We start from the raw sequence: 12,776 nt of genomic DNA on the forward strand, positions 1-12,776 counted from the left end.
GCATACAGTAAAATAAAGTACTTTGCCATCCACATAATGTCTGAGGTAATGAGATGAATTCATTTGCTAGTTTCCTCTAGTTTTATCTGCCAAAGAACACTGTGTTATCAGCACAGATGGAGCTACATGCTCCTGGAGAGGAGCCTATTGCAAACTAGCTTTTCTGAATATCAATGAATCCTTGAGATTCTATCAAATGACAGGTTTGGAAGACACAGATAGCTCAAGTAATCCAGGTAGTCTTTTTTATTATTTTTTTAGAGTAATCCAGGCAGTCTGATATGATTTCATGTACTGCCAAAAGCTGTGCACAAGAAATCTGAAAATTTTGCAGTGTTGACTATTACAGTGGGGTTGGGTAATAGACAGATGAACACTCGTAACAATATAGATGACATATATTTGTGTCAGAATTAAATGAAAATTTTATCAAAGGGATGAGTATAATTTCCAAGAAAAATCACTAGAACTCAAAATAAGGATTAAACACATACAGACATATACTTTTGCACTGAAATGAGAAAAATTTCAATATGTTAAAACTATTCTTTTATCTACTTTAAAAATATCTAAATATACTGTTTTCATTTCATCAGAATTTTGTCCCCTCATAATTAAGGAAAAACCTTGAACAAACTGCAAATATCTTAAATCTTTCAGATTTTCATATATTTTCAGATTTTGTTTTACTTTGATGAATTAAAGGGCATAATGGGAACTTTGTATTAAAGCTTTGTATTAAATTATGCCCTCTCAATGTCCATTAAAAAAGCCAATTCCCAACATTATTGCTTTCCCATCTTGACATGACTTAAAGAGAAAACTAAAATTGAAAACAACATAAAAAGGAAATATACATATATAATGATAGAAGCAGATTTTAAAAATGAGCATACCCATCAACAAATTCAGAAGTCTCTGGACTTTTGAACTCACCCCTACAACTCTATACAGTCCTTGATCATTTATACCTAATAGAAACACAAAAGAATAAATAAAAGTTATTAAACATAAATAAGTCTTATATTTATTATAAGCATTTACCTGGCTCAGGAATGATGAACAGATTTGAAACAATTAATCCACTGACAACTAAAAACAGTTGGGAATTAGCTTTTAGGAACAGAAGAATACTGAAGAATGCATAAGGCTTCCCATAAACATCTTTTTAGCTACTGTGGAGACAAAATCCTAAACAGTGTAGGATTTTTTAAAATCTGATTAAGTATAATTGTATATAAGAGCTAACATAACATAATAACAAAATATTTGAAGAATTCAAATGCATCCATGCATCAATGAAAACACTTTTAGCTCAATATAGCAATAGCACTTAGACTTATATACCGCTTTATAGTGCTTTACAGCCCTCTCAAAGCGGTTTACAGAGTCAGCATATTGCCCCCAACAATATGGGTCTTCATTTTACCCACCTCGGAAGGATGGAAGGCTGAGTCAACCTTGAGCCTGGTGGGATTCGATCTGCCATATTGCAGTAGGAGTAGTTTGCAGTACTGCACTCTAACCACTACGCCACCGAGGCTCCTCAATATATTGGTTAACATAGGTTCAATATTTTTCTCCCTGGTTAGTCCATAATTTAAATTATGACAAGTTAAGCTCTTTATCACACCTAAGAAAATAAATATTAATTGAGAAGATACACCCAAACATAAGGCACTATCTAACCATTGTAAACTTCAATTACATCTTGCCTATGAAGAGTATTGAAGTTGCTGTTGTTATTGTATACAACATGAAATCACAGCTGGCAGTTTTTTAGCTGTTGTTGGACTTCCTACACATTGAGTTCTTCTCAAGAGCCTAGGATGTCATAATCTATCAATGTAGTATATGTGTAGTCCTAGTATGGTCTTTGTAAAAGACAGATAGAAATTTTTCCAATGTGCCAAAAAAACTTTGGTATGGTATCCAGTGTGCCAATAACAACTGCGACCACCATGACCAATTTATGCCATAATCTTTCAACTTCAGTTTTCAGATATTGATCTTTGTGATCTTCTGCAACTTTTGGTCTTCCGTTCTACTAACCCTTGGTATTGCCACAGCAATTATCTATGCTCTCTTCTTTTCAACCAGTTATATAAATTGCAGTATTTACATTTTCAGTTTTTTCAGTTAGTATACCTAGTTTTATAACATGGAACTGCTAATACTAGTGACAAAGATCTCATAATTTCTAATTATTTTTCTATGACACAATCCTAATAGTTCCAAGAAACGGTTAGAAAATATAATAAATCTGTATGTTTTCAGGATATGTATTTCCTGAATTGCTAACAGTAAAGACAAAAGAAAATAATAATATGGATCAAGCTAAAATCACACTAATCCTGAGGTGTGCAAAATAATTTAACACTCTCAAAATACAATTATCAGGGAATTTAACAAATCTTAATTTCTTGTACATAAATATGGTTTATTTTAATAGATAATAGAAAAAATAGTTAACACTTCTTAGAGTTATTAAAATAAATTATTTGATCATATAAATCTTAATTGTTTTTGTTTGTGGAAATTTATGAAACATGTTACTGTGAAGCTTTCTGTCCTTTCAAAATCAATGAGTTCTTTGCTAGAGATTTGGTTGTGGCAACAGAAATATTTGCTATATTTAGAAAGATAAAAGTAAGCTTTATTTCCAAAGCAGTTCATTTTCCAGGCACATAACCTAAAACGAACAGAAAACCAACACTACCCTTGGAGCACCCTAATGAATCTATATGCTTAATAAATAGGAGGAAGGAGGAATAAGTGCATGGGCTGCACTGAATGGACTTGCCAACCAAATCTTGTACAGCAGCGGGACCACTTACAGCCCAGTTCACATAAAGTTCTTTTAGCCTGCAAAACCTTTTCTGAGCAGAACTATTGACAACTGAACACATATTTTCCTGACATTTTAAAAAGTATCAGCTTTAAAAGAACAATTATAATAGCAATAGCACTTAGACTTATATACCACTTCACAGTGCTTTACAGTCCTTTCTAAGCAGTTTATAGTCAACATATGGCCCCCAACAATCCGGGCTTTCATTTTACTGATCTTGGAAGGATGGAAGCTGAGTCAATCTTGAGCTGGTCAGAATCAAACTGCTAACAGTTGGTAGAATTATCTGCAATGTTGCATTCTAATCAGTGCACTACCACAGCTCTTGAAAATAAAATGTCCTCCAAATCCCAGTTTCACCCATATTTTCCTCCCACTACTTTGCAGCCTTCTATCTTCACAGTCAAAGTATAAGTGAAGCCCTTGTCACTTAAAACAGGGGTTTCCAACTTTGGCAACTTTAAGCCTGGTAGATTTCAACTCCCAGCAAAGCTGGCTGGGGAATTCTGGGTGTTGAAGTCCTCCCGGCTTAAAGTTGCCAAGGTTGGAGACCCCTGACTTAAAAGGTTGACACCGTCTGTTCTACAGAACTGAACTATAAAAATATTTGGTGGCAGCTATAATTTTTTCCAACATAATGCAATGAGATTTCCAAACATCTGTTTGTGTAAAGTAGCTGAAACTTGTATGCTTCATTTCTTCATGATGTTTCTGTAAAATATATTATTTCTGCCTTTTCCTTTTCTAACAATTCAATGCAGCTAAGACTAACAGCAAAAAGTATTACTTTGTTTATCCTTCCCAGAATCTAGGCAACTGAAAACAAGCAAAATTAAATCTTTGGAGACTTTCCCAGAAAATACAGTATACTGCTGGTTGGGAGGCAGTCCAGCAAACACAAATGATTAACACATGGTAAGATAGCTTAACTACTGCAGGGATAACAATTTTCTCACTGTATTACCTCCCTTTGCCTTTCCTAACTCCCACCCAAAAACACTTAATCCTTCAAGCTATTACATGCTAAAGCACCATTTTAGTCACCAAAACCTCTAGCTATTAATACAATTGTCCATTATTATCTGCTGTTATTCCCACTAACATATTCTACTCTTAAAGGGACAAAACTTCTACTTCTCCTAAGTCAATGAAAACATCAAAGTTCTTCTTTTTCCTTTGTCCTGGGGTAGGTGCTAGTGTTACATTGTTTCCCTTAGGAGAACAACTGGTACTTTCATATAAATTCTTAATTTATAGTGATTTCCACTGCAATAGCCTGGACACGATCCGTTACTTACCATCACTCAGGTATTGGTAAGCAATTGAGAAGATATTGTTGACATTATCCCATCTACTTTGTCTGAGAATCTCAGTATATCACAGCTTCAGCCATTTGAAAATATGAAGATATGGTAAAAAGACTGAATACTAACAAGTTAACTAGTGACCAGATGATAGTCAGAATTCTTAGTGAAAATAAGCAATAATAGGTAATAGATAATACATGTTTTTTCTTTTATTTTAATTTACATATTTCACTTTTTAAATATTTTTGTCTAGCTCTTTTGTCTCTGTTCAATTATTATTATTATTTTGGTTTTGCAGTTTAATCTTTTGAAAAAAATAAAACATTGTAAAAAAAAGCAACAATATATTAAAGATTTTGGTTTGATCACACCAATCTAACATTATTTGTTATTTAAAGCATCTTGTATGCTCCCAAATATTACTGACATTTCCTAGGTGTAAAGCTTATATGTGAATATGATTTGGGAGATCAACTAAAATATACTAAAGCAGCAAAATCAAGCTATAGCTATTCAGATGTTATTAGACTTAAACCTAATTTAGCCATGGTTGATAAGATACAAACTATAGTCCTAGAATTCATAAAAACTCAATTCTTATTCTGAACATATTTTGTAGAATGAATATTTTAATGCTTATGACAGACCTTAGTAGTCTTGTAGAGCTATTTTGAAAAGCAGTTTCAAGATTTTTATTATAGTCCTTTCAATTCCTCACTTGTGCAAATCTTGCTGTAGTAGATCTTCAAGGAATAATAGCTTACTGCTGCCATCTATCTTCCCAGCAATGAATTATTATAACAAGTGAAGAAAATGCATGAAAGACATTAAAATGAATATATGGGAAGTGAAGTATGAATTCTCAGAAGAGGAATATATTAGAGTGCTATGTGCAATTCTGCAAAACGCTACTTTGTCCCTTTCCCAAGTCATCTTTTCATATGTTTTGTGTTCATTTCATAGGTGGACAACACGACTTCCTTTATTGTGATACACAGACAGTAACAGTAACAAGATGAATGTTCTGTTCCAGTTGTATAAAATATCTGTATAAAATATGTGTGTAAGTCAGCAACTCTGTTAAGTTTCTTTTTTGAAAAGAGAAAAGTATGATCTGCAAACAACGTTGCTGAGAAGAAGCGGGGAGCCAGATTCCACACACACACACACACACACACACACACACACACACAGTCTAATGGCTTTGGATTCTTTCTCTGCCAGCATGCCTGTTCAGAATTGCTGGAGAAAAGAGGATATTATTACAAGACTTCTTCCTTCCTCCCAAGAGTCCTGTGACTGAGCAGGATTGCTGCAAAAAAAAAAAAACAACAACCTCTAATCTCCCTTCCTCTCTATGATAATGAAAGAAAGATACATTTGTGCAAGATGTAGGAATACTGTAAAACATAAAGATGATCATGGAGACTCAAATATGGAGATGAAAAGTTCCCTGTTCATGATTTATTTGGTACCTTAAAAAGGTGGCCCTAGCAAGAAAACCATTCGGGCTCAAGGATTATGCTCATGAAACAGCAAAGCTGAGTAGAAGTTGGAATGTTCCCACTTTTCCACTCTGTTTTTATCCCCATGAATGTTCATTAGGGGCAAGATGAAAGGTTATTTCTTTCTGTTCAATCCACGAATTCTTGTCTTTACCTCTTTTTTCAATAGCACGAATGCATTTTCTGAGAATTGTGAATCCAATCTTATCTAGCTGCGTACCTAAGAAGACAAAATATTGAAGATATTTCAGCTCTAATGAAATATGTTCCATGTTACAATAAAAGATCACTTATATAAAATTTTCTTAGCTACAGCTAAACAAACAACTAAAGCGGGGGAAGGGATTTTACCACTGAAGCGGGGAAAGGGTTTTAAAAGCAATATATATTAACCCAATATATGGCTATTGGGTTTATTACATAAACAGTTGTTTTCTCCTTTTGTTTATATTATATCTAATTGTGTCACAAAATAAAATTACTTTGAAAAGAAAGTTGAAATATGCATAAAAAACAAACATTCTTCATTAATAGCACTTACCCCCAAAAAAGTATTATTTTGCACTTTTATCCTGCTACATTAAAAACAACAATAATATGATTCTTTGTTCATTTCCACTGATATTCAGTGGAACCTGAAAATTATGAGCTGAAATTTAGATACATTTAGATTTCAATTCTGAATCAAACTAAGGGGGCATCAGAGCTTTTTCTAAAATACAGCCTGAAGCAACTCTTGAATAAAATTGCAACACAATTTTGTTTCAAATGATTTTTTTATCTCATAGCTGGAATAGTAAGTAGTCATCAATTTACAACAGTTCATTTAATGACTGTTTTCAAAGTTACAAAGACACTTACAAAAAAATGACTAATGGCCGTTTTTCACACTTACAACCATTGCAGCATCCCCATGGTCACATGATCAAAATTTGGATGCTCGACAACTGACTCACACTTATAACGGTTGCAGTGTCCCGAGATCATCCCCTTTTACAACCTCCTGACAAAGTCAATGGGAAAGCCAGATTCACTTAACCATGTAACTAATTTAACAATTGCAGTGATTCACTTAACAACTTTGACAAGAAAGGTCATAAAATGGGGCAAAATTCATCTGACAAATGTCTCGCTTAACAGCAGAAATTATGGATTCAATTGTAGATGTAAGTCGAGGATTACTTGTACACAAGACAGAATAAAGTTTATTTGTTTGTTTAACAAATTTATTTAGCCAACCAACTGATCTGTAGGTAATCTGGGCAGCTCACAATTTTTAAAAAAATCCAGAATAAAGTCAGAAATTATTCTGGAAAATTTAATTTTAATTTGAAGATTGTTTTAACTCTAGTACTTACTTCCCTCTTTTTGTGTATTAGTCTTGTTCAAATTGAGAAACACCTAACAAAACACAAAACACAAAACAAAAAGAAAGGTAAACTTCTAACAGTACTCAAGATACAAGCAATTAAACATCTAGGTAAGGAAGAACTGCACACTCTTTTAAAAGACAAAAATGAGTTGTTTAGAAATGAATCAAAATACTACTTGGTCAGTTAATTTCTTTGTAACTAAGAATTTCTAATTTTCATCTGTTTCTACATGCATAAATAAGCATTGTTCTGAATGGTATAGTTGACCAATGCAAATTACATCAGAATCAAGCCAGAGGACTGGGTTCATAATTCCCTTCCATAATCCAAATAATGGCACTAGAGGCAGAGGAAAATCCAAACCCTCCTCAGGCATCATCTATAACTGCTTTTAAGTGTCAGCAATTACATGGCATCTTTTGGGATGTTAATTTTGCTAACACTGCAGATGTAGGCACTCTCAAATAAAAGAGAGGCTGTGCTTTGTTGAAGTCCTCTTAATTGGACAGACAAGACGAATTGGATTAGCCTTACAAACCAGAGATGTCTTATCCCTCCTCTAAATTCTTAAGACTTCTGACAGAACCTCCCTACTGATTATCATATTTTCTTCATTCTGTTTTCAATATTTCAATATATTAAGGAACCTTATATAATCCATTCTCCTCTTACTTCTATTTTTGTATTTATTTGTAGTGTTTCCTGGGGTAGTATGTATTTGTTAATGTTTTTTTTTAATTCTAACGACCTTCCTTCCAAAGGAAAGATGATCCTTCAAAATTATTTGTACATTTTATGCTGTTTCCTTCATTTAATTTTTTTTCACACTGAAAAGGAGCTTCTGATTTGTTAATAATATTTTAATTTCTGCATGTCTAAACTGTATAATTTGGTAATGCGTGGACAGAAAAGGAGACTGGAACTTCAACAAGATATATTACCATTATTTGTATCTTTTAAATTATGTTAAATTTAATTATGAGAAATGAAAGAAAATTAATACAGTATAAATATCATACTTGGTATTTCTACATACACAAATACTTCAAGTATTTTGATGTAGACCAAGAGTGAAGTGTTTCTTTAAAACTGTAGACATAAACAGTAACATTTCTGAGATAAGCCTTCTTATTAAGGCTGTCAATTTATACCGTAAGAATTAATAATCATACTGGACATTTTTTTCAAGTTTTGTTTCCTGAAAAACTTTTGGTGATTATGATAGACCCCTTCAAACTGAAAACAAATATAATTTCAGAATGACTATATCACACAGGAATCTTGAGAAATATGAAAAGATTAATTTAACTATGATGTATTTAATTGCCTAATGTTTCCATCAGCATTGATGGATTCCAGTTACCCTGGTACCTTTTTTCCATGGTGGCAGTGTCCTGGTTAAATCTTTCACCATTCTTGTTACTGACTGCACTAGATTTTCAGGAAAGAAGTGCAAGTGTGAATGTAGAAAATGAATATTAAGTGACATGTTGCACTTCATGTTCTGATATGCTGAAAAGGGTTTCTCAATCAGCTGGTTGTAGTTTGATGCGCTATAGTTGCTAAGAAAATTCTCAACAACATCCTTGAATGTTTTTTCAGATGCTTTTCTTTGGCCCCACTAACAGATCTTCAAACAGATATGTCATTAATGACCTATGGCATATGCAAGCAAAATTGCTTTCATCAATTTTGGCATCAGTTATTCTTGCTCAAACAATGAATATCTTCACTTTCATTGTTAATCGCTTTCACAAAATTTTTCAACAGTCCAAGTTTTATGTGAAGCAGTGACAAAAGTATCTATGTCAAATCAACAAGTAGTTCATGGGCCATGTTTTTCTGTCCTGAAAACAAATTCTTTCAGAGTGGCTGTTTCTTTTTAATGTAATGCAATTCTCTTGCATGGTCTCTCCCATACACATATGTAACAACAATACCTGGTATACAAATTGCATTCCAAGCAGCAGAGAGCCATTACTTTTAGATATCTATAGATATTCCAGTTATACTGGATATTCAACAATTGCATGTTATTTTTGTATGTTTCTTTCATTAGTGCAGCATAGCCAATAAGTACTGAAAGATGTACAAAACACACTTCTATAAAACAATATATGTTAAATTACACGTTATTTTCTTTATTAGGAACCAAAACTTTGCAAGATACACCCAAAAGCATTCTGGAAGCAAAATCTTTGTTGTCCAACAAATTTACTTTAAGATAATTTTCTTCAAAAATGAAATAACAAAATTATGCTGTGACAGTTCTGGAAATTTTTAATTCAGAAAATCCAGTAACACATTTTCACACTTTTAGTCTATGGCTAATTTATACATTATACCTTTTCCTCTTACAAGGAACATTCATTTATTCCTAGGTGTATTTTTGTATATATTTCCATATGTACATTTAAAAGCAGATAAACAGATGCACATGCACATATATACCTTTAAATTGGAAAGTTCCATGCAACTGATCCATAAAATTCTATGACAGTATGCATGCATTAGTATTTAACAGTGACCTATTTTGTTTTTTATGTAAGCACATAATGCGTAAGTTGTGTCACACAAACTATACAATTAATAATACATATAGTCTGTGTTGCATTAGAAGTCTCTTCATGTTTACTTATGTGTAAAAATCATAATTCTCTTACAGTTTCCTTCCCATCTAAGGCTTCAAACCACATGTTCCTGTCCTCTTCTGAGAATGCTTGCAGGGTGAAAGGCATACCAGGTCTGGAAAAGCAGAGTATTTAAAGTTATTTAAATCACGACTGAACACTGATTTTCATGTATTGTAATGTTTTCATCACTACACTCTACAAATGCAAAATCTTTGAAATTACCAGATGTCTTTGAAATTGTAATATAGTAGTTCATAGTGCTAGGTGAAAAAGAAAAAAAGCACACAAGCCAAAGCCTAATGTACAGGCGCGTGCACACACACACACACACACACACACACACTCACCTAGAAACAATGGTTTAGCATAATACATGAAACAAGTCATTATATATGAACCTGAAATTCTGGATGGCCTTAACTAAAGTTAATTAAAGTCAATTCCAAAAAACATTTTAGACCAATAGCATATATGAGCTTAAAGATTAGGAGGAGCCAGAGTGGTATAGTGGTTAGAATGCTGTATTTCAGGCTGACTCTGCCCACTGCCAGGAGTTCAATCTTGACTGGCTCAAGTTTGGCTCAGACTTCCATCTTTTTGAGGTCAGTAAAAGGAGGATCCAAATTGTTGAAGGAAATATGCTGACTCTGTAAACTGCTTAGAAAGTGCTACAAAGTACTATGGAGCAGTATATAAGTCTAAATGCCATTGCTATTGCTATTATTGAAGCTCATTAAAACAAGACATCAATAGTTATGGAATTTTTCCTGAAAGAATGACCAGAATGGTAAATTTAGTATTATTACATGTTTTTAATACTAACTTTTATTGAAAATATAAATATAGAAATGCAATATAAATTAAGAAAAATACAAAGGATAATTTGAAAGAACAGAAAGGCATGAAAGTGGATATGTCAATGACACTGGTGTCATTTACATTTAATTTATTCTTATTTTCTCTAATCTGTTAACTTTCATTTATTTTGCTTTGTATTTCTTACTTTTTTCCTGTACTTTCTATTTTGAAAAGGAATCGTGAAATGGGTATATGATATGGAAGCCCAGGAAAAATTTACACTAAAAGCATGCAGGGTTTAAAATTAGGATCCCTAGTGTGGTAAATAAGAATGCCAATGTACACATCACATCTCTCCTGATAATCATAAATATTCTTGTCCAAGTTGTACTGTATCTTAAAAGTAAAAAAAAAAATGGGCATTTTCAGCCCAATGATTCGAAAATGTTATCTAGCTAGTAAAAAAATGACAAAAAAAGGGATAGAATTATGTTAGAAGAGATAGCAAATAGTGGTCTGATGCTTTGCAGTCTCCAGAAGATACAGCCATTTTGTACATGTCCCCATTTCAAAATTTCAAACAGATTGGGTATCCCTTAGTTTATAAGAATAGTTAGTCTACTTACATACCCTAATGCAAACACTGTGAATTTCCTTGATTACCGAATTTGCACATGAATTCCATTATTCCTATTGGTTTCAGAGCTACAGTTGTTAAGCAAGATTATCAGAAGTATGAAAAAAATTCTGATGAAGAACACGATACATTTACAGGTTTTACAAGGAAAAGAAGACTGAGAAGTATCATATACACTTCACTTGTATAAACTGTTGCCACACTGAAAATGGAAAATCCTGATTCTAGATGGCAAAATTAAACATATTGTTTTACAGGACCATAGATTTTGGCTGAACACAAAGAGACGTATGATAAAAACAGTGTGCGTTGAAGTTATGATAAAAGAATTATGGCCCCTTTCTCACTGCAGACATTCAAGCAGAAACTGGTTAATGGTTAGGGGTGCTTTATTTCTAGATTTCTTGCACTTTATGCAGGGCTGCTAAATGGATTTTAAGGTGCCTTTAATAAATTGAATACATAAATTAATAAACTGAAATAAATTCACTTAAAAGTAATATTAAGATACACCTGACCAACTTACCTCTCTAGTACTTCCATATCAAAACAAAATCTCCTATCTATAGAATCAGTATTCCTTTTAGTACAGTTCTGAAGTAGATAGACTTCCAATTCACCCTGAAATAAATTACATGAATACGACTATTACTAAAAATGTCGGGAAAAATGTGATGAATAACATAAGTTTGTTATTGTTTGATTTGTTTAGAATGAAAGCATCCATCAATATTGTAGAATTTTTGGAACTAAATATAATGCATGCCTAGAATTCACTATATTATCAAATGAATTTCTCAGGGGTAACAGAATATTTACTGAATAACAGATGGGGTACTTCAGAAAATGTTTCTCATCATCTTATATGACAGTCAAGTTAAATTGGCTGACTGATCTTTTAAGATATTGGGCATAGAAGAGGAAGAATCCTTTCAACAAAAATCATTCTACCTTGATTGCTACTAATACAGAAGCCTATACAATGAGCCATGGCAGCACAGTGGTTAGAATGCAGAATTGCAGGCTAATTCTGATCACTGTCAGCAGTTTGATCCGGTAGTGGTATATAATCTAAATACTATTGCTATACTGATAATTTAGAAAGGACATAGGAAAGATAAATATTGTAAGAACACTGAAATGCTGCCAATTTCAAATATTTAACATTCAAACAGTTATCAAAGAGTTTTTTGAACTTGAAAACCACTAATATGAACAGGTTTTCTGAAAAAAGACATATTGTGCAAGAGTAATGTATATTTGAATAAATAAAATGAATGTAATAAAAAAATGGTCAATGGAATTTAATTTTTGTGCCTTACTAGGAAGTTATCATTACAAATAAGCTTTTAAATATCTGTGGTAATAATGAATTACTATGGATAAAATATGTGCATTTTGTTAAAGCTTTCCAAAATTGAATTTCAGAACCCTCCAAACTTATTATTTGTAATTCCTAATATTGTATCTAACTATACTTAAAAAGAAAATGTCAAATGCACATAGAAGCAGTATAGAACGTATTTTCCCTCTTTTACTGTTCTTTTGATATGAAATATACTTACACTTTTTCCTCCTGATCTGTGTTCAAAAGGTAACATAGTAAACTTCTTTGATTCCTTCTTATACATGCAATAATGTTTTATCCAACTGGAACCAAATGGTGCAGGTC

General features: G+C 32.7%; 1 protein-coding gene across 1 annotated transcript in view; it reads right to left on the bottom strand.

The window, feature by feature from the left end:
• The window catches only part of ARHGAP10 (Rho GTPase activating protein 10), a 103,593-nt gene that overhangs the window by 51,244 nt on the left and 39,573 nt on the right, over positions 1-12,776 (bottom strand). The window contains exons 9-14 of the mRNA XM_026668772.2: positions 12,670-12,776; positions 11,631-11,725; positions 9,700-9,781; positions 7,022-7,064; positions 5,818-5,883; positions 897-971 (exon numbers count right to left, since the gene is read on the bottom strand). Of these exons, the coding sequence (XP_026524557.2) occupies positions 897-971; positions 5,818-5,883; positions 7,022-7,064; positions 9,700-9,781; positions 11,631-11,725; positions 12,670-12,776 (468 nt within the window). The remainder of the gene's footprint in view (positions 1-896; positions 972-5,817; positions 5,884-7,021; positions 7,065-9,699; positions 9,782-11,630; positions 11,726-12,669) is intronic.

Source organism: Notechis scutatus, chromosome 4, assembly GCF_049901735.1.
Source record: "Notechis scutatus isolate UNSWTSFEM ecotype Mainland chromosome 4, rNotScu1.2, whole genome shotgun sequence".
Lineage (NCBI taxonomy): Eukaryota > Metazoa > Chordata > Lepidosauria > Squamata > Elapidae > Notechis > Notechis scutatus.